This window comes from Anticarsia gemmatalis, chromosome 30 (assembly GCF_050436995.1).
Source record: "Anticarsia gemmatalis isolate Benzon Research Colony breed Stoneville strain chromosome 30, ilAntGemm2 primary, whole genome shotgun sequence".
Lineage (NCBI taxonomy): Eukaryota > Metazoa > Arthropoda > Insecta > Lepidoptera > Erebidae > Anticarsia > Anticarsia gemmatalis.
The window spans coordinates 1,887,233-1,910,716 of record NC_134774.1 but is presented as its reverse complement, the minus strand read 5'-3'; the positions used below and the strand labels follow the sequence as shown (position 1 = coordinate 1,910,716).

At 37.5% G+C, this 23,484-nt stretch overlaps 1 protein-coding gene across 2 annotated transcripts in view; it reads right to left on the bottom strand.

Annotated features, from left to right (window-relative positions):
• CycG (cyclin G) overlaps window positions 1-23,484 on the bottom strand; it is a 44,063-nt gene that overhangs the window by 4,666 nt on the left and 15,913 nt on the right. For both annotated transcript variants that reach the window (XM_076133932.1, XM_076133931.1), the window contains exons 2-10: window positions 9,940-10,051; window positions 9,125-9,346; window positions 6,475-6,590; window positions 5,318-5,445; window positions 3,028-3,209; window positions 2,106-2,208; window positions 1,340-1,437; window positions 606-734; window positions 10-98 (exon numbers count right to left, since the gene is read on the bottom strand). In XM_076133932.1, coding sequence (XP_075990047.1) covers window positions 10-98; window positions 606-734; window positions 1,340-1,437; window positions 2,106-2,208; window positions 3,028-3,209; window positions 5,318-5,445; window positions 6,475-6,590; window positions 9,125-9,307 — 1,028 coding nt within the window. In that variant the 5' untranslated portion in view covers window positions 9,308-9,346; window positions 9,940-10,051. The remainder of the gene's footprint in view (window positions 1-9; window positions 99-605; window positions 735-1,339; window positions 1,438-2,105; window positions 2,209-3,027; window positions 3,210-5,317; window positions 5,446-6,474; window positions 6,591-9,124; window positions 9,347-9,939; window positions 10,052-23,484) is intronic.

The following is a 23,484-nucleotide window of genomic DNA, read 5'->3' as shown; positions in this document are numbered from 1 at the left end:
TTTATTCACCTGTTCCGTGTAGGCGTGACGTCCACTTGGAAGTGCTGTTCTTCGATGGTCGGCAACATTGAGGTGAGTCGGTCCGTCGGTCTTAGTACCTGCAGACAAGTGAACATGAATAAAATAAATAAAAATAAATTTAACCCATTAAAGTCCCACTGCTGGGCAAGGGTCTACTCCCGTAGTGAGAGAGGGGTTAGGACTTGAGTCCACCACGCTGGCCAAGTGCGGGTTGGAGACTTTGCATGCCCTCAATAAATGTACTAAACGAATTTTAGGCATGCAAGGTTTCCTCACGATGTTTTCCTTCACCGTTAGAGCAAGTGATAATTATTTCTAATACACACATAACTTTGAAAAGTCATTGGTGTGTTGCCTCGGATTCGAACCTGCGACCTCTATTGCGTGGTGTCAACTTAAACCACTCGGCTATCATTGCTCCTTGTAGTGTAAAACTGAAAATCTTTACATATATAATTCTTCTGTAAGTGTGTATGTCACTGAATTTCTTTTAAACTCGATTTTGATGAATTTGTTTTTTTGACGTGTAGACAGGACATCGTCTGTCGGGTCCGCTAGTAATGTATATGTATGTATGTATGTACCTTGAGGGTTCTTTCAGACAGTCTCCACACGAGGGTCTGTCGCTGGTCGCGGCGCGCCTCGCACCGCTCGTAGCGCGACACCACGTGGCGGACACGAGCGCGACACGACGCCAGGGACGAGTCGCACATCTGCAATATAACATATATTGTTAGTATACTAATAATAAAGCAATATCTAGACTATGATGATAGTACAGGACTTTGTTTATAGTGTCGTGTGTACAATACACAGGTACACTCCCTATTACATCACTCTCATAGTGCGGTGGGGGCTGTATCCAAAGACCCAACGTAAATAGGTCAGGAAAACATCTAGTTTCTAGGAATTCCTTCAAAAGAAAAATTTTGTAAAACCTTTTGTTTTAATTCCTGCGGCAGTTCCCTCTCTCTGTGTTTAGAATTAATTTTTTGAAAGAATGTTGTTTGTTTATCGTATGGTTAGTGGTCAACCTAGTGGCAGAATTGTTCAAGCCGCCCGAAAGACCTTTGATTTGGCTAAACGACTGTTATATTAGTACAAAACAACCGGGACCGACTTTTTACGTGCCCTCCGAAGCACTGCAGCTGGGTGTCTACCCAGCTCAAATACCACTATGCGATCACCCATCAATGAAATGACCGCGCCAAGGTTTGTTTACCCCACAGATCGTTTACCGACCGGTGAGCGCAACTGGCTATGGGCGCCTATATACATAAAATCTATCATAATATAAGGTATGTATGTAGTAACTCACGTGACAATGCATCTGCAGCTGTCGTGCAAAGTCGTACAAGTAGTACGCGTGCTCGCTCTCCTCGCCGTTAGACGCCGACCACGCCGACAACTGTTGCTCTGTGCACAAAACAAATACACATTCATATATTATGTTATTTACTGGTGTCTGAATACGCTGGATGAAAGTTTGTATGGAAATTTTGCCAAGTCACAATCCACGAGAACCTCAAGGGCAAAAGCTGATCGATTATAAATGTATTAAAGTCATTTTATATATGACTAGCAAACCCGGCAGACGTTGTCCTATCTAATAAATTAAACATTATATAAAAAAAGTTGTCCAGCGGACAAAATTGTAAATCTAAACCATTCTCAGATCCCCTTGAACACACACAAAAAATTTCATCAAAATCGGTCTAGTCGTTTAAGAGAAGTTCAGTGACATACACACTTACAGAAGAGTTATATATATAAAGATAATATTTCCATGTCACAATGTTAGTTACCATACATACCTACGAAACGGCTTGCCCGATTCTCACGAAATTTTGTGAGCATATTGATTAGGTCTGAGAATCGGCCAACATTTATTTTTGATACCCCTAAGTGACACTAATAAATAAATGTAACCCATTACTGTCCCACTGCTGGGCAAGGGTCTCCTCCCGTAATGAGGGAGGGGTTAGGCCTTGAGTCCACCACGCTGGCCAAGTGTGAGTATTATGTGCCACTATTTTTTTAGGCAAATCGTTTGCCCGGTCAGGTAGTTAGTATATAGTACTCACCAAGTTTGTGGTAGAGCAGCACGAGCGCCAGTTCGCTGGTGCGAGCGTTGACGCACGTAGCGTCACACGACACGATCTCCAGCAGGTGAACTAGCTCTTGCTCCTGCAACAATATACATACATCATGTTAATTAATTTTAATTTATCAATACATTTATATAATTAATTACTTTATAATGGGTACAGTAAATTTGTCTGTAAACATTAAGTAATTAAAGCACATTCTATAGATAGATTGCTATATTATTATGATTGCATTTTTTTATCGTATGGCTAGTGATCAACCTAGTGTCAAAGTTGTTCAAGCCCGAAAGCCTTTGACATGGTTTAACGACTGTTATCTTGATTGACAACAACCGGGACCGACTTTTTCGTGCCCTCATTAAAAGTAATTGCTCTTGTGTCGCGGGGACTTTTACAAACATACAAACAACGGACACAAAGCACAACCAGACCCGAAACAATTATTTGTGGATCGCATAAATAATTGCTCCGTGTGGGAATCGAACCCACGACCTCGATGCAGTGGTATCGGCGTGGCGACCTAAACCACTGCGTCACGTAAGAAATTCTTAACAGAAAATCTTCGAAAATACTTTTTGGCCCGACCCAGATTCCGAGACTTTTCGCGTGGCAGTCCCTATTCAGTTACATATAGAACTAGCTGACCCGCGCAACTTCGCTTGCATCCATAAGAAAGAATGGGTGAAATTTTTCCCCGTTTTTGTAACATTATTCACTGGTACTCTGCTCCTTTTGGTCGTAGCGTGATGATATATAGCCTATGCCCTTTGTCGGATATCAAAATACCTCCATACCAAGTGTCATGCAAATTGGTTCAGTAGTTTGGGCGTGATTGAGTAGCAGACAGACAGACAGACAGAGTTACTTTCGCATTTATAATATTAGTATGGATACGTACCGTGCTAAGGCCAGGTACATCGACACACAGCTGCTCGGCGTGCAGCGTGAGCATGGCGCGCAGCAGGCGGAGCCAGTCCAGCGCCGACACGGCGCAGCCCGCCACCAGGCTCAGCTTGTCCACGATCACGCGGGACATGCGGCACACGTCGCCCGCCGTGCACGCTGACTGCGAGATTGACACTGGAACAAGAGATGCAATATATAACAACCGTAGCGCCGCGTGTGGTGGGTTCGAATCCCACCCAGGACAAATCTTTGTGTGATGAGCACGAGTATTTGTTCTGAGCCTGGATGTTAATGTATCTATATAAGTATGTATTTAGAAGTATATAAGTATGTTTATCAGTTATTTGGTTACCATAGTACAAGCTCTGCTTAGTTTGGAATCAAATGACCGTGAGTGAGTTGTCCAATAATATTTATTTATTTATTTATATTAGGTAAATATTGATGAAATTAGTTCATTGTGTAGTGTATCTGCTTAGCCTTTCTTCCAACTATGTCAGAAATTATAAAGATTGATGAAATTAATTCATTGTGTAGTATATCTGCTTAGCCTTTCTTCCAACTATGTTGAAAACGGCTAATTAATTAATGATTAATTGTGTGACTGATATTGTAACGAGGGAAATAAAGTTAGTTCAATAAAGAAAATTATATCAATAACTATTGTAGTACAGCTAGGGCAGTGTTGGGTCAATCAACTAATTTTTTCAATCAATTGATTAGTCATGACTAATTTAGTCATGAATTATTTAGTCATGATTGAATTAATCATGAGTAAAAATAATAATCATAATCATGATTAAATAAATTAGTCATCAATCATTTAATGATTAAATGACTGATGACTAATTTATTGTATTTTTGTATGATGATTAAACTAAAAAAAATAATTCAGGTGACATAATTTTAGTTTAATTGAACACATCTATAAAACTATAACTGATCACCACATTAAGTGGACTGAAAGAAGATAATTCCATTATTTATAAAATTTGATTTTCAAAACGCGTAGTTTTAAAAAGCAATTTAAATTATTTTAAACTAAATTAGCCCGAACTTATTTTTGCAAATGTGTACCTGTGTAAATTAAAAAAAAAATTAACTGATTCTGTTGTAAAACTAGCTTTAATTAAAAACCTGTGATTAACAAATCAACAGTCATGGAACGTAGACTTGAAAAGCTTAGTTTTATTTAACTATTATTTTTAGTCATTAAAATTTTAGTCATGATTGAATAACTAACACTAACACTAATTAATCATCAATCACGACTCATGATTGAATTTTTTTAGTCATTATTCATTAGTCATGACTAAATAATTTAATCTTAATCATCAATCATCAATCAAACTAAATTTTGCCCAACACTGAGCTAGGGTTTCCAGATGGCCGGGATTTTCGGGATTGTCCCATAATTTTACTTTGCTGTCCCGAAATGAAAAATACTCGTTTTTACTAAGCTACAATGTTTTTTTGGGTCAATCCAATTTAGTGTAGTGTCAGACCGAAGACCACTTGTTCCAACGATGAAGGAAAACATCGTGAAACCTACATGCCTAAAAAATTGTTTAATACATTTATCTCTACACAAAAAAGCTCGATATTTGGGTACCTCACGAGCTCACTGAAAGAAACCTAATGAACCGTGTACTCAATTGTGATTGTTGGAGCCAAAGAGATTTTATTACAAGTTCATACGTACTATAATGCGAAAAGACTTTTTCCTCGACCTAATAGATGGCGTTAAGTACAATATCTTACCGAGCTCATCGACAGATATGCTTCGTTTAGTGTTAGTGTCGGCCGCATACTGTTCTAGAGCGATGTTCATGCAAGACACCGTGATACAAGGCACGTGGCACGGGCGCACCTTCATTTTTGTTAGTTTAACTATTCAATAGCGTTTAAACTCATATAAAGACGCTATTGAATAGATAAACTACCGCTAAATGTACCTCAGAAACCGGGCATGAATGTTGTTTTATTGTAAAGTGCTAAGTCTTCTTCTTATCGTATGGTTAGTGGTCAACCTAGTGTCAAAGTTGTTCAAGCCCGAAGGCCTTTGACGTGGCTTAACGACTGTTATCTTAATTGACGACAACCGGGACGTTTTACGTGCCCTCCGAAGCACGGAGACGCCCAGCTCTTATACCACTATGCGGTCACCCATCTATGTAATGACCGCGCCAACGGTTGTTTAACCCACAGATCGTTTACCGACCGGTGAGCGCAACTGGCTATGGGCGCCTCTGAAGAAAAGTGCTAAGTTAAGTACAACTTACCGAGCTCGTCCACAGATATGCTTCGTTTAGTGTTAGTGTCGGCCGCGTACTGTTCTAGAGCGATGTTCATGCATGACACCGTGATGCAAGGCACGTGGCACGGACGCACCTTCATTTTTGTTAGGAACCTGCAACAAAAGATGATACGATTATTATCAAAGTAAGCAAAAAAATGGCCTATTATTATAGAAAATGGGAGAACCAAGATTAGTACTTAAACTAACTAGAAATTTGTGTTAAAATTATAAAAATCTTCTTTATAAAAATTCAACAGCCATTTTGACGAATAGTGATTCGAACCTAAGCTTTTTGTATAAGCGTAAGAGATCATCAGAGATCCAAAAAGACGTCTCCATCGCTCCTTGTCTTTTGTATTTATATTTCGTCTTGTTCATAGCGTCTTGTTGCTGTATTCAGATATACAAAGTTATATGGCGTTTAAGTACAAATAACATCATTAGTCTAGCCTCTCTTCCAACTATGTTGGAGTCGGCTTCCAGTTTCACCGGATGCAGCTGAATACCAATACATTACATGGAGCGACTGCCTATCTGACCTCCACAACACAGTTATCTAATGGTTTTAAAGTACTAACATCATTATCGGTCTAGCCTCTCTTCCAACTATGTTGGAATCGGCTTCCAGTCTCACCGGATGCAGCTGAGTACCAATACATTACATGGAGCGACTGCCTATCTGACCTCCACAACACAGTTATCTAATGGTTTTAAAGTACTAACATCATTATCGGTCTAGCCTCTCTTCCAACTATGTTGGAATCGGCTTCCAGTCTCACCGGATGCAGCTGAGTACCAATACATTACATGGAGCGACTGCCTATCTGACCTCCACAACACAGTTATCTAATGGTTTTAAAGTACTAACATCATTATCAGTCTAGCCTCTCATCCAACTATGTTGGAGTCAGCTTCCAGTCTCACCGGATGCAGCTGAATACCAATACATTACATGGAGCGACTGCCTATCTGACCTCCACAACACAGTTATCTAATGGTTTTAAAGTACTAACATCATTATCAGTCTAGCCTCTCTTCCAACTATGTTGGAGTCAGCTTCCAGTCTCACCGGATGCAGCTGAATACAAGTATTTTACATACAGCGACTGTCTATCGCAACAAATTGTGTAAAGTACATACCTATCAAATAAGTTGATAGCATTGATGAGCACTTCAGCGGGCAGGTCGTACCACACCTTGAGACAGCGCAGCACGTGGGCAGCACCGTCCCGGGCGCCGGTCGTCACCTCGCCATTCTGGAACAACATCATAGTACATAAGTATACATTGTCGAATATTCTAAAACACAAGAAAGTGATATTTTATAAAGGACTAGCTGACCCGGCGAACTTCGTACCGCCTAAATTATGCAAAATTAAATGTCTATTTTTCAATATTTTTGAGAGATTTTCTTATGGCCCGTCCTTTCTCCCAGAAAAGACCCGCAAGGATCTTTTAACAATTCTTTAGACTACTTTATAATGGTTTCCAAATGGAGCACTGTCCTAGATCATAGATTTCCAGAGTAGTACCACCCTTTAGAGGTAGTTTTCCGTGGCGGTTTGTTTGTTTGTCGTATTGTTAGTGGTCAACCTAGTGTCAAAGTTGTTCAAGCCGCCCGAGAGGCCTTTGACATGGCTTATATATGGCTGACATGGCTCCGTGGCGGTAGTGGTTTAAAGACAAATTATAAAACTAAAAATCATTGTTAGAACTGTAAAGGGGGCTAGTGTTTTTAGTTCCTCCACAAAAGGTGACACGAACCACGAAACTTGCTTTAAAACCTTTAAAATCGCGTAAAATTTGAATAAAATATCGTACAATAGAACTCATAGTTAAACTAACATATGTATAGAGGTATAAAGTAATCAGTTACCAGTAGTTACTTGTACGGACGATATAACACGACCTTCGCGGCATGTTAATTTTGTGAATGTGCTCACTTAGATATCGAGTTTTATATGTACATGGTTATATTGTAGGTATTTTGAGTTTATTTATAGGGTTAAAAGTACTCTTATTAAAAGTAATATAGAATATACAGTCCAATTGATGTGACCCTTACCCTATACAATTCGATTTGAAAATATCAAATTTGCCACAAATTTGCTGCCATCTAGGCAACTTACCACTTACCCTCGGTTTCTGAGGTACATTTAACGGTAGTTTATCTATTCAATAGCGTCAAAACTCATACACAAAAAACGCTAGTGAATAGATAAACTACCGCTAAATGTACTCAGAGACCGGGGGATATTGGCCTTTTAAAACCACTAGGTGGGTTTTTGGCAGCGAAAGTATTAAAAGATTACATTATGGTATAAATATTCGCTTCCCAAGTGTGGTTATGTTCTAAAAATAATGCTTATGAGTTCTCGAATACCTAGTTTCCGCTATATGTCATGTTTTGAGGTCTTCAAATATGGATATGGCTCGCCTTAATTTCATAAGTTATTTAAAGAGGGATTTTAACCTCACTTTCCCCCGGTTTCTAAGCTACATTTAGCGGTAGTTTATATAACACTAGCTGACCCGCGCAACTTCGCTTGCGTCACCTAAGAGAATGGGTCAAAGTTTTTCCCGTTTTTGTAACATTTTTCATTGCTACTCTGCTCCTAATGGTCGGAGCGTGATGATATATAGCCTATAGCCTTCCTCGATAAATGGGCTATCTAACACTGAAAGATTTTTTCAAATCGGACCAGTAGTTCCTGAGATAAGCGCGTTCAAACAAACAAACAAACTCTTCAGCTTTATAATATTAGTATAGATGACTGTTTGAATCCGCTAAATGTGCCTCAGAAACCGGGCATAATACCTACAGATACATCAGTTACAAGTATTCACTGCCCATCTTCGTCAATATATTCTTGTTCTTCTTATCGTATGGTTAGTGGTCAACCTAGTGTCAAAGTTGTTGGCCACCCGAAAGGCCTTTGACAAGACTTAACGTCTTATCTTAATCGACAACATCCGAGAACGACTTTTTACGTGCTCTCCGAAGCTCGGAGACAAGCTCAAATACCACTATGTTGTCACCCATCTATGGAATGACCGCGCCAAGGATTGCTTAACCCACAGATTATTTACCGGGCGCCTCCGTCAATACATTACATCACTGTAATTGTTTGTATGGACAATTAAACGTCTCTGCAAGGAAGAGAAAGTCTCTCGCAGCCGTACAGGCTCGGGTGACATCCTTATATGTATGCCATATATTATTGAACATCGATCAACTAATGGAATCTTAACGAGCGATTTCTACTATAATTTTAACAGAAAATTTCGTGTTCTAGAATTGAGGTTTGTGGCCCTATGGTAGAATATACTATCAATTCTAATGAAGTCTTATTGACCCCAACATAGTAATTAGCTACGAAAACTGTGTGGCAGACAACAAAAATCATTATTGGTCTAGTAGACCCAAAAGAAACTGGCCTGACAGACCAAAAGGAAAGTAACGGGCACGTAAGTTTACCATTCACATAATTTATTATGAATTATGACAGCAGGTGGACAACATCTTCACTGGACTGAAAACCCCAAAAACCTACTGTGGTCTCATAGACCTCAAAAATCTACAGTGTGTGGTCTGACAGACCCTAAAACCTACTGTGGTCTGCCAGACCCTAAAATCGACTGTATGGTCTGACAGACCCTAAAAACCTACTTGGTCTGACAGAGCGCAAAAACCGAATATGATCTGACAGACCCCAAGACCGAATCTGGTCTCACAAACCTACTGTGGTCTGAAAGACCGTACCAAAGACTTTTTTTAAAAGCTACTTACATCAGACTCGGCCGGCAGACAAAGCCGCGGCTGGAACTTGTGCTCGAGCAGCAGATACTCATTGAGCCTATTGTACAGCTCGTGCGCCTGCTCCTCGGGGCTACGCACTCTCGTAGAGGACGTCGACGCTACGGGCGTAGCGCTCTCCACAGCATCCGGGTGCCTCGCGCCCGATCTCAACATTATCGGGATTATTGGCGCGAGTCGAGGGTGAATCGGCACCTACAGTAACAGATTAAGTTAGTAAACGTAGCAAAAAACTTAGAGATTCATTTTATCTTAGGTAAATTGGAATGGAGTGTCTGTTGAATCCTTTCATTTCTAGAATCTATTTCGTAGTTTGTGAATGCGACTCTCGCTTCGATATCTCCAGATTCGAATACCGAGAAAGACTAATATACTCTAAAATTTTAGTGTAAAAAACTCTCAGTAGGTTAATAATACTTAATATATGCCTGAGGTTTACTGTCAAGAAATTCTTAGTTATTTAAGTTTAATCGCAGACCTTTGTACTACAGAGAACAGTTCAATTCAGAAATCAAAAAGTAACCAGAGAACAATCTTCTGTAGTGTGAGTTTTGAATCTAGCAGCTGTGGCCAAAATCGGCCAATAATGGCCGCCTTTACACACACTTTCTATCGCGCGTTCTAAGGACCAAGCAGGATTACGCGTGGGAAAGACGGCGCGATCTTCGCTCGCGATTTTCTTCGCGGGCTTGACAGATGAGCACGAGCGATCGCTGTTTCATGCGCGATAGAGCATGTGTAAAGGCACCTATAGTCTCATTAAAAAGAAAATAAAAGTGTGGACTCACCTAAGCTTATTGCAGGAGCAATCAGCGGCTTCTTGTCGTTGTATATGCTCGCACCGATCCCCCCTAGCCTCGTCCCGACGTTTAGAGCGACCGGGCGCGAAGGCCCTAGTACCTGACGGGCGAGAGAGCGCGATCAACGTAATGCAGCCGATGGTGGCCGCAAAACGGTGATTACGGGTAATTTTTGATAGGAATAGGTGTTTGGGTAAAGGGTAAGGTTGAAAAACTTGGGTAAGTGTTGGTAAAATTGGGTAATTTGGGAAAATTAAAGCTATAATTCGATTAAAATACTAATCAAGTCTTTTCAATGTTAATTAATATGACTAGAGAATAAATTAAATTGGAATTGTTGAGAGATTCTGATAAGAATACTGGAATACGCAAATTAAATGCGAAAATACTGGGACAATTAACAATAATATTTTAATTATATTCAATTATTGAATGAAAATTGTAGGGTAAAGTTCGGAAACACTACCAATATTAGGGTAAGTCTCGGAAAAATTGCCAAATTTCGGGTAAATACAGGAATAGGAAGGAACCGTTTCACTCAAGGCTACTAGGTACAATGTCTTGTTGAAAAACAATTGCCTAGCCACCGAAGCGCCTCTCAATTCAGATACAAAATACAACAGTGGTTGAGCACTATTGCAGGGCGGTCACTGACCTCTAGCGAGAGACAGAGACACTAATATTTAAATTACACCACGGTCTTTCCCTTGACCTTAGTATACACCGGGTAAGTTACCCTTAATACTATTTTTAAGTGAACTTTTGACAGTTCGGTCGCAGCAAAGCGACAAGGTCTCTTGACAGGGATAGTTTATATCAAATTTCAATAAAATATACCTGTAAATTTAATATTGTAAGTATGATATGATGTAAGGTGGGTTGATCAACCTAGTTTTGGAGGTAACCAGTGTCTTTTACGCTTGTAGATGCTTCATTATCAAAATTATTTTCGAAAACTTTTTTGAGGTGTCTAATGCCCGTTTTCTGATGCACATGTAACGGTAGTTTATTTATTCAAACTGTTTTGTTTATATGAGTTTAAACTGTATTAAATAGATAAACTACCGCTAAATGTACCTATGAATCCGGGGATGACCGACCTCGGCATGTATATTTTTATAATATTAAACCTACATTACACGATAGCGCGATTCAGCACCGTCGTTACGTCATCCGTTACTTCTTAGTTCTAATTAACGCCGCTAGATGTCATTGTAAAAGTAAAAATCGAAGAAGATATTTAAGTATTAGTAGATTTATTTTACGTCATATTTATGTTTTGCAAAAGGGTCTAATAATATGTGCAAAGAAAGTGGGACATATATTTACATATTACGCGTTTCGTACCATCGTTCGTTGCACACATAGGCAAGGTTTTGAGCGTGAGGTCGTCCGCATGAAAAGATTTTGTAATGTAAAAAGTATCCTATGTGATAATCTAGTTTATATGAAATCTATGTGCCTAATCTTAATCGTTTTAGAAGCTTTTTTGGGGTGAGTCGTAAACATCGTGTAAGCTCTGATAAGCTATAGTTCCTATTAATCATTTTCACTCATACCAAATTCATTATCCTATATCTTTGACAGTCGTTAACAGTAGGCAGAAGCTTGAAGGATATCGTGTTATAACCTAGGTTACTGAGTTGTGGAGGTCCGATAGGCAGCCGCTCCGTGTATAGCACTGATATTCAGCTGCATCTGGTGAGACTGATCACTGAAGCCGACTCCAACATAGTTGGAATAAAGGCTAGACATATCATATACCTATACTGGCAGAAAATGCCCCTGGCATTAAGTCCGCCTTTATACAAACACGTTTCAAAATTAATTGTAAGTGACAAAAATCTAACGAATCAGTGCTTACACGATGTTTATTAGTGAAACAGTCATAATAGTAAGAAGTAAGATTGAGCCAAGATTTCACAATATAAAATCAACGTAAACAGTAAACAAGCGATATGAAACTGCCGACTAATTCTATATCTTTATATTTTGTTTGTTTGAAACAGGTCGAATCACACACCTTCCGCGTGACGTGGGAATGCTAATCAATGTTCCTAGTTCCGTCTTATTTATCTATACTAATATTATAAAGCTCAAGAGTTTGTTTGTTTGAACGCACTAATCTCAGGAACTACTCGTCCGATTTAAAAAATTATTTTAGTGTTAGATAGCCCATTTATCGAGGAAGGCTATAGGCTATATATCATTACGCTACGACCAATAGGAGCAGAGTACCAGTAAGAAATGTTTCTCCATTCTCTCCTATGTTACGCAAGCGAAGTTGCGCGGGTCAGCTCAGTCTCTCATAGTATGGTTAGTGGTCAACCTAGTGTCAAAGTTGTTCAAGCCCGAAGGCCTTTGACGTGGCTTAACGACTGTTATCTTAATTGACAACAACCAGGACTTTTAACGTGCCCTCCGAACGGAGACGCCCAATTCAAATACCAGTAGGTCACCCATCTATGTAATAACCATAGATGGGATGACCAATACTAAGGTTTTGCTTAACCCACAGATCGTTTACCGACCGGTGAACGCAACTGGCTATGGGCGCCTCAAGAAAAGATCTGCCGACAAATTTGGTATCTTTTATATTTCGTATGTTTGAAAGAGGTCGAATCACACACCTTCCGCGTGACGTTTATATGCTAATCAATGTTCGAAGTTCCGTCTATATTATTTACTCTGATATGGGATGGTACGATTTTTTGATAAGTCGATTACTACATACCTACATACATAAAAAGCATGATACTATATCGCACTAATAATACAATAGTTTAGTAACACAAAATACATCAACACAAATACAACTTGACATATAACACTATAACCATACCATATTTTTTTTGTCTATTAGTAACAAAATAATCTCTTCTATTTCATTTATTTAACACAAAAAACATTAACCCTGTTATTCAGAAACACACTATAAACGTATTTTAGTTAAGAAACTACTACAATATGTTTTCTCTTTTTCACTTCGCTAAGGAGTGAAAAAAACAAAACTCTTTATAAGCCTTTCATAACTTCATATATTTTTATGAATAAGAGTGTTAGTTTTTTGTACCCATAATAAGGAGTGAAAAACAAGTTATTCGTGGATTCCGATAAAAGTTGTATTTTAAGTTACAGTACTATATTATAGTGCGATATGTAAAAACTAGATTTTGATTTTATATGAAGTCAAAGTAATTAAAATATTGTGCTTTATATTAGTTCATGTCTTGCTTATTTTGACTCAAAATTAATTTAAACGTTTTATTCTTACCACCTTATGTTTCACAGAAAACAAGTCTTCCAATATGGTAAACATAAAATTAACATTTTATTACGATAGTGTTCAATATTATTTATTCATAAAGGTCGGAATATTAATTAGTTGGCCACAATAACAAGCTACGTATACTACGTATAATAGGAAATTAAAACTAGGATTTCGTATTTTCCTAGAATTGTGTAATCAAAATCATTTACCCCCGGTTTCTGAAGTACATTTAGCAGTAGTTTATCTATTCAATAGCGTTTTTTTTTATATGAATTTAAACGCAATTGAATAGATAAACTACCGCTAAATGTATGTGTTAGGTCAAATAGTTGTCAAAGTTACAGCAGTTTGTGAATTTACAGCCAGTTGGGATAGCGGAAAAAACTAAAAAATTGTATCTTTTAAAGCGGACTCAAGGTCTAACTTTCTCTCATTCCTCATCATTTCCAAAAGTAGATTGCCCAGCAGTGGGACTATATTAGTCTTCCCACACTAAGGAAGAACACACTAGCCTAATAAATGAGACTGTATAAACGTCTGCCTCTTACTAGGAACAGATAAAGTAGTGGATAAGTGGCAGACCTATATTTGCCCAGCAGTGGAACAGTAATGAGGAATATTTTTCATTTCGGAAAAAGGATATTTTCCCCCAAAGGTGGTACTGTAATAGACCTCTCTTTCATCTCGGGACATGGAACCTTTCCCCCCGTAATGAGACAATAATCTTTCTCTCATTCCAGGAAGAGACTCTTACCCAATATTTCATCAGTAAATTAATTTCAACACATACGAAGAAAACATAAACTCTAAACCGCCCGACTTTCTTAAAGAAAGTGAAAATATTACGTGCAAAGTAGTTTTCTTTTTAATTAACGTTTATAATCAGCTGTTTATATTTGCTGTGTGTGACGTCATATGTAACTGTTTTGTAAAGATGGGTGGTACGTTTGTTTTTAAACTAAAATACCTGTTTTCTGTGTGTTAAGGTTTTAAGGGTAAATGACTGGATTGTATTGAATAAAAATATGTAGTGAAAAAGGTAATATTACGGTAAACGATCTAGATTTGAATCTTGTTAAATATTTTCAATAACAAATGCCAGAATTTTAGATGTAAAATCATATTTTTCTTGTCTAGAAAGTGATGGTTGGATTTAAAGACCACCAGATGGCCGGTGAAGACCTGTGCCTGCCTTCATTCCGATCGTGTTGATATACCGTCCCATCGGACTATGAGAGTGATGTAATAGAGAGTGTACCTGTGTATAACGCACTCACTAAAGCCACTAAAGCCTGAGCTGCAGGCTAGATTTACTTGCCACCGTAGGGCCAATCAAATTTAAGAAAAATGGCTGTTAGAGACAGGGAGAGAACACCTATGGCATTCTACTGGGCAATCTACTTGTTTTAAGTTTCAAAAAATATAATAATAATAAATGTAACCCATAATGTCCCATTGCTGGGCAAGGGTCTCCTCCCGTAATGAGGGAGGGGTTAGGTCTAGAGTTGAATATATTAAAATAAATAAATAAATGCGCAATATAACATATACCTATTAATATTTTTTTCGCGTTTTCTTTAAAACAGAATTGTTATGCAATGTTATCTTGCACACGTAACAATCACTATCATGAAATAAGTCACTGACACAACAATCAAATAAAAGATTATTTTATGCTGTTTAATACATCAAGTAAACAAGTTTAAAGAACCTAGCTATTAATATAATAACAACGTAAAGAAATTTACAAAAACATTCAAGTACGAGTAATTTATATATGTTTCGGAAGGCAGATTAAATTGTGGCTCCCGGCTGTCATTTTCGAAGATCTTTGACAGTCGTTAACAGTAGTCAGAAGCTTGAAAATCTGACAACCAGTCTTACCGAAAGGTATCGTGTTATAACCCAGGTAACTGTGTTGTGGAGGTCAGATAGACAGTCGCTGCATGTAAAACACTGGTACCCAGCTGCATCCGGTGAGACTGGAAGCAGACTCAAACATAGTTTGGAACAAAGGCTAAGCTAATATAAGAAACGAAACGTCCAGAATTTTCGAACAAAACAACATGATTATTTATATTTTATTATCTCGAACCCGCCTACGCCAATTATCGTCATATACACGAAAAACAGTACATAACTAAATATATATAAGAAAGTGATGTTTTAATCTGAATGTGACTAGCTAATGTGCGAGTTCGTCGACCCCGTGATAGAAGCGTGAACTCAGTGCACTAGATATTGTGTGTTTTTGTTATTTATTATATACTTGTACTATAAATAGGTTGTATTATGTTGAGGTAAATACTGCGAGGCAAAAGTTTTGAAATATTATAGGCTAGTATAGCTTTTACCTGCGATTTCGTCCGCCACCTGAATTTTCCCGGGGTAAAAAGTAGCCTATGTCCTTTCTCAGGTATCAAAATATTTCGAAGTCGCGGATAAAAGGTCACGCTCAAAGTCTAAGGGTAAATAAATAGTATCTTATGTGCTACTATAAACAATATTACGCCTATTTAACCCGAATATTTGGGCAAAAGTGAGTGAAATACAACAGCATTTCACTATTCATAATATTAGTCCCAAGAGGGGGCGAACATTTTGCCATATACCGAGCACGTTACCTATCTCCCGAATACTATTGAGAAATATTCTATTATGTGCTTATGTATGTTCAATGTGTACAATTTATATCACAGTTAATTTTAAAATATCTAGGACAGAGTTGTTTTCAAACACGATATTCGCGCACTTGTGCTGTGACGTCAGAAGCTATTGATAACGTTGATAACATCAACATACTGCGTATATATGTACAGTGCGTGTGCGTATACACTATGACAGTCACGGATCGTACAAGCCGAGCTGGGGTTAAAATCTAAATCAAATTATTTATTCATTTAGGTCAAATGCTGACACTTATGATAGTCAATGATGCAAAGAGTGAATTTATCACCAGCTCGGAAGGTAGGGCCAATGAGAAGAAGCTGACAACAAACTCCTGGCCACTCTTTTTAATCGCATTATATTATAATGTACTCGTAGACGATATTCCGTTACATAAGCCAGTTTCAGTGCCAGTCTGTGTTTTTGATTACAGTACCTACAAACTTCGTACAAGCACAGCTGGGCTTACACAATAATATCGAAATGGTGCAGGACTCTGTTTATAGTGTCGCGTCTGTACAATACACCGGTTAACTCTCTATTCCTTCACTCTCATAGTCTGGTGGGACAGATAACCGTCACGACCAGTGAGAGGTCAGACGCAGGACCAACGGCATTACATGTTCTCCTAGAAACAAAGGCCTATGATTTTAACTTTCTAACTCCGGATAGTTCGGGATTCGATTTATTGTAGGGTTTTTGAAATCTGCGCGGCAGTCACATACACAACTGTGTTCCGCCATTTAGCTGATAATAACCTACCTTTAACCACATAGAGATATTGTCGTAAAACTACAAGTTTTCGTATGATAAATAAGTATTTTTCCACGCAGATAAAGGTACAATACAAGGTGCCCTTGGCGTTTAAAACGGCGCAGATTTGACAAATAATCTATGTGCGTATATATGAGTATAATCAATATTTATACAAACCAGACGTTGCTGGCAAGAAAACAATAAATTATTTAAAAGATAAAAGAAAAACACAATGGATACTATAGAGGTGCTAGCTGACCCGGCAAACGTAGTTAGACCACATAAATAAAAAAAATAATGTTTGGGCAACCTCCTCCCGGAATGAGGGAGGGGTTAGGCCTTGAGACACCACGCTGGCCAAGTGCGGGGACTTTGCATACCTGCAAGAACTGTTCTAAAGAACTCTCACGAATGCAAGGTTGCATATATTATTGATTTTTCCTTCACCGTTGGAACAAATGATAATTATTTCTAATACACACATTCGCTTAATTTGGGAAATAAATACGTCGTTAGCACTTATATTCTATTACCTTTACATACATGCCCTTTGCTATAAGTACATAACTATAAATAGCAACCGTTATCAGTGCTTATCATCTCGTGTTAGCTGATAACGTGAAACATTAGGTGCGAGGATCACGTTTCGCGAATGTTTTTACGTGATTTTATAGAAAACTCGTGCAAATAGTTTGTAGTTTTAAATTTTGACTAGGAGCACGTAAAACCGTTTGTTTTGTCGGACACCGTACCCGTGTATTGTGTAGGTACACAAGTAAACATTTATTTAATTTTAACTGTTTTTCTCTACAGATTTTACTCCCGATGTAAACATTTAATGACAATAAATTAAAAGTTTATAAGAGTTTTACGTTGAGTAGCTGAAAAAATATTTATGAAAACAGTTTGATAACTACCTAGCGTCAAATTTATATCTCAACATCAAATTACATAAGAATCGGTTTAGCATTTAAGGTGTGAGACCGTAACAGACAGACTTTCGCATTTATAGAAGGTAGGACAGTTAATTTAACTAATATCAAATACGCTACTGACCCCCGGATTCGGTGGTTTATTTAGCGGTAGTCTATCTATTCAATAGCGTTCTTTTTATATGAGTTTAAACGCAGTTTTTTAAATAGATTTAAAAGCAAGAATAATAAACAGTATTTCTACCCTAGTAAAGAGAAAACATGTGTTACAATTTGACTTCAAATGAACTCGTTTTGTTTTAAAAACAAAGACAATGGAGCCTTTTGTCTCTTTCACACATGTTTGTAATGAAGACGGGCTTGTTGTAAAGACTTCCCACGGCTTTTTATGTAGCTGGAATCTGTAGAAAAGTGCATTCACCGGATTGTTGCTAGGAGGGCGGATTTCTAGGTATAGTTTGTTAGATTTACCCCCGGTTTCTGAGGTAAATTTAGAGGTAGTTTATCTATTCAATAGCGTTTAAACTCATATAAAACGTAATTGAATAGATAAACTACCGCTAAATGTACTCAGAAACCGGACAACAGACAGTCTAACGTCTCATTCAATAATATGTTTAAAAACATATGCAAAAAAAAAACATTTTTTACTAAACAATAGTGCACAACTTTTAAACTCTCGCGTTGCATGTTTAATGTACATAATAGAATACGGGAATTAACGCGAACACGCATTTTATCTTGAAATGCCTAACGTTTCGGCGCAGGTTGCACTCGCCGTGGTCGTAGGCTATAATAGTGCACAATATTAGAAGCATTTAATTTCTTTTAAAAGCTTGCATAATACAAATTTCCCCTTTTGACCGCTCGCCCCCACTAACTTCTTTTATAAACAAAATCTATTTTTACATAGTGCATTGAGTAAATATTATTGAAACGAGAAATAGATTGGTTGCCGACTGAAAGAAAACAGCTACCCACCCAGACAGTAGTTTTATCCGTAGTGCTACGTGAGCGATGCAATGCATGGTCTTCTTCTTATCGTATGGTTAGTGGTCAACCTAGTGTCAAAGTTGTTCAAGCCCAAAGGCCTTTGACGTGGCTTAACGACTGTTATCTTAATTGACAACATCCGGGCCCGACTTTTTACGTGCCTTCCAGACGCCCAGTTCAAATAACACTATGCGGTCACCCATCTATAAAATGACCGATGAAGGTTCGCTTAACCCACAGATCGTTTACCGACCGGTGAGCGCAACTGGCTGCGGGCAGCAGTCTCCCTTACCTTGGACTTTGATCAGAAAGTGATATAAAAATAAAAAGAAATTCTACAAATTTTATCAGTAGGCGTATTTTTTAGTTCGCGTAAACACATCGAAAACAGAAAGGTGAACGAACTTTAATAGGTATACCGTTGTTTTGTTGAAAACAAAGTTATTCTGTGATAGTCTAATGTCACAAATACGAATTTTTTCATGTTTGTTACTCAATCACGGTAAAACTAGTAAACAGATTTTGATGAAGCTTTGCTGTGTTGAAGCTTATGTACTTTAACACATAAGCTATATAAATACAGACTTTTGCAACGGTTTTGTGTGCAACATAAGTCAAATAACTAAACTAACGATACTTTTCACACACAATTTATTTTAACAAAACAGCTTATAATCATGAACTACAAAAAACACATACCTACACAGTTTTAAGTTTTTAAGTTTCTGTATTCATACTATTCAGCTATAAATTTTCTACCTACCCCTATGGGAAGAAGGCTTGATGTTACGTATGTACAAAATACACTTACGACGTTTCGTTATTACAAACATGTTATTTACTCTAAATTTAAACAAGACAAAGTCTTCTAACGACATACGACACTTACGTCGTTTTGCTATCAAAGCAGACGTAGTCAAGCACCGTGACGTCATTCGCATTCAGTTTTCCAACTACCCTCATAAATACTTAGAAGTAATTACTTAGCGAAAGTAAACAATAAGAATGTGCGAGTCGCGGTGAAACTGTGTGAAATTTTATGCACTTTTTTATATCACTAATGATACTGTACTGAAAGACGAGTGGGATAAATATTAGCTTCACGATAGAAAACTATACACCAACGCGTACTATCCATACTAATATCTATACTAATATTATAAAGGTGAAGAGATTGTTTGTTTGTTTGAACGCGCTAATCTCAGGAACTACTAGTCCGATTTGAAAAATTCTTTCAATGTTAAAAAATCCATTTATCGAGGAAGGCTATTGGCTATATATCATCACGCTACGACCAAAAGGAGCAGAGTAGCAATAAAAAATAAAACAAAAACGGGGAAAATTTGGACCCATTCTATCTTATGTGACGCAAGCGAAGTTGCGCGGGTCAGCTAGTAATATTTCAAAAGCGAAAATAACTCCGTCTGTCTGTAACTCAATCACGCCTAAACTACTGAACTAATTAGGTATGGAGATATTTTGATACCCGAGAAAGGACATGGGCTACTTTTTACCCCGGGAAAATGACGCATTCCCATGGAAAAATCCACGAAGTCACGGATAAAAGCTAGTAAGTAAATAAAATAAATCATCATTGGACAATTCACACACGGTCATTTGATCCCAAACTAAGCAGAGCTTGTGCTGTAACCAAATAACTGATGGTAAATACATACTTATATAGATTAATTAATAACCAGGTTCAGAACAAATACTCGTGCTCATCAGATAAATATTATTACAATATTATATTTGCCTAACAACTAACGTATCAAAAATTATTCACTTTCATCTGTTATAAAATTATCCTGAAATTTAGTCACCCGTTTTCCGAAACACTAGTCATTTGAGTGCCTATTACAAAACCAGGTAAAAAGTATATTTAGTAACAATAATAGGAAAAATATTACTCGATACAAACATCCGTTTATTGTTCAATTTCATGATATTTCCAGATATTTTCCTATAGATATACCGATATGAGATCATACGACAAAATGACTGACGGGGCGATAAAAGATAATGGCAGTGATGAATTTTTATAGAATTCCTTTTATTTAAAACTAGCTGATTTTTGTGGCTTAGCTGGTATAAAAACTGTTCATGGTTCACTATTTGAGGCGCCCGTAGCCAGTTGCGGTCACCGGTCGGTAAACGATCTGTTGGTTAAGCAACTATTGGCGCGGTCATTCTTTAGATGGGTGACCGTATAGTGTATTTGAACTGGGCGTCTCCGTGCTTCGGAGGGCACGTAATAAGTCGGTCCCGATTGATATCTATTAAAATAACAGTCGTTACGCCATGTTAAACATCTTAGGGCTTGAACAACTTTGACACTAGGTTGACCACTAACCATATGACGAATGAATAAACTCTATTCTTGCATATTTTACCTCAAATAAGATCTGGATTTCCCAAAATTCCACAAAACCAAGTAACAAATAACAACATAAGCAGGAAAATATACCAAAAATACGTAAATCTTTAACACAATTTCGTATATTAATTGTTAGAATCTTCCTAAAAGCCGTGAGAATACAAATTAACAAAGATATAATTAAAAATAACTGAAATGTAACGTTTTGAAAGCGTCCTTATTCTCACAAAGCATAAATAAGAATTAACGATTGTGACGTCATTGAATAAAAAATGAATTGTTATATGAAAAAACGGGTAATTAATAATATTGTAAAAGCACAGAAAAAATCTATGCCTCTAGTGAACCTATAAGTCTGATTTGGACAAAAATGATTTATTTTAAAAATACAACTCCCGCCCTAAGAATTGCTCTTGTATCGTGGGGACATTTACAAACATACAAACAACGGACCCAAAATACAACCAGACCCGAAACAATGATTTGTGGATCGCACAATTAGTTCCGTGTGGGAATTGAACCCACGACCTCCCGACGCAATGGTATTGGCGTAGCGTCCTAAACCATTAACCACAGACGCAGTCAAAGGAGATTGATCTATCCGAAGATATAATACTGAAACCAGCCTGAAAACTGTAAAACCAGTTGTTTCCACTTGTAATGTAAATGCCTCAAGTTTAATAACCGTATAGAAACGTTTTTTTGTTTGTATGCACTTTCTCTTTATAACAAGAAAATACAATATCAATGCAATCGTTTGAAAATTTCATTATTTAACCTCTGTACAAAATTCCCGAAGGTTTAAGAAACTACTCGATTGTAATAAATTGTGTATCCTAGGTGTCTTTAGTCAGCACTGACCATCAATATCTATACTAATATTATAAAGCTGAAGAATTTGTTTGTTTGTTTGAACGCGCTAATCTCAGGAACTACTGGTCCGATTTGAAAAATTCTTTCAATGTTACATAGCCCATTTATCGAGGAAGGCTATAGGCTTTATATATCATCACGCTACGACCAATAGGACCAGAGCAGCAGTAAAAAATGTTACATAAACGGGGAAAATTTTGATTAATTCTGTCTTATGTGACGCAAGCGAAGTTGTGCGGGTCAGCTAGTATCTTTATAAATTTGACTGCCTCCGTGGCGCAATGGTATAGTTAATTGCATCGTTCGGGGTTCGATCCCAAACGGAGCAATTATTTGTGCGATCCACAAATAATTGCTTCGGGTCTAGACGTGCTTTGTGTCCGTTATTTGTATGTTTGTAAAAGTCCCCGCGACGCATGAACAATTCTTGCTTTTATTAACAAAATCGACTCTAGGCAATTTATAGATGAGTCAAAATTCCTTCTAGCCATGTCATAATAGTTTTGTATGCAAGGAAAATAAGCAGTGACCTTTTACACGTCAAGGAAGGTCGACTTAAAGGAAGAATATTAATTGCCTATAAAGATAATCTTATCAGACACGTTATCAAAAAATAACGGACCCGGTAGACAGTGTTTTGCAAAACTCTAAGCATAATCGTACTTTGTTCCTAATTCCGTGATAGGTATTTTTTTATCGTATGGTTAGTGGTCAACCTAGTGTCAAAGCTGTTCAAGCCGAAAGGCCTTTGACATGGTTTAAGGACTGTTATCTTAATTGACAACAACCGTACTGCCTTTTTACGTGCCCTCCGAAGCACGGAGACGCCTAGCTCAAATGTTAAATAAGCGATCACCCATCTATGGGTCATTTAAAGTCGTGTAATCATAATCATTGTTTAATAATTTACAAGAAACCTTAATTTAAACTAATATCATAAATGCAAAATGTGTTTGGCTGTCTCAAGCGAAAACAGCAGAACCGGTTACGATAAAATTGGGCAGGGTTATAGATTACATCCCTGAAAAGGACGTAGACATGTTTTTATGCGAGCGGGGTCACGGATTAAGCCAGTGACTGACCTACTAAAACCTTCCATAAATCATTATCTCGAAAACATAACTAAAAACCGTTTAACAACGTTTCCGAGTTTATCGCCAACAGACATACCTACATTATTTAAACAGTACGCAAAGATAACGGTTATATTTCATCACACCAACACATAATATCAATTAAACTAAAAATAAACCAACAAACAACAAAAATACGTTAATTTTATTACCATATTGTGACAACAACCGTTACAATATGGCGGTTGAACGTTCCAAATTCAAAGTGGCGTCTATTTCTGGACGTTATTGGCGGGAAATTGGGACACCGTTATGATAATCGCGCAGTCTATGGTATAGCTCTATTTGTCTATGAATTATGATTTGCATGTGTTGTTTTATACTCCCGCAGAGAAGATTTAGTTATGCTTTTAATATTTACAAAGATCTTACAGCTGCTGATATTAATAAAGTTTGATGAAATTGTTTGTTACTCAATTAAGGGAAAACTGCTCTACTGATATGTATACAATTTAGAGTACAAGTAGTTTATAACCTATTAAAGCACATAGAATACATAAATCGTGGGAAATCTTTTCAGAGATTGAAATA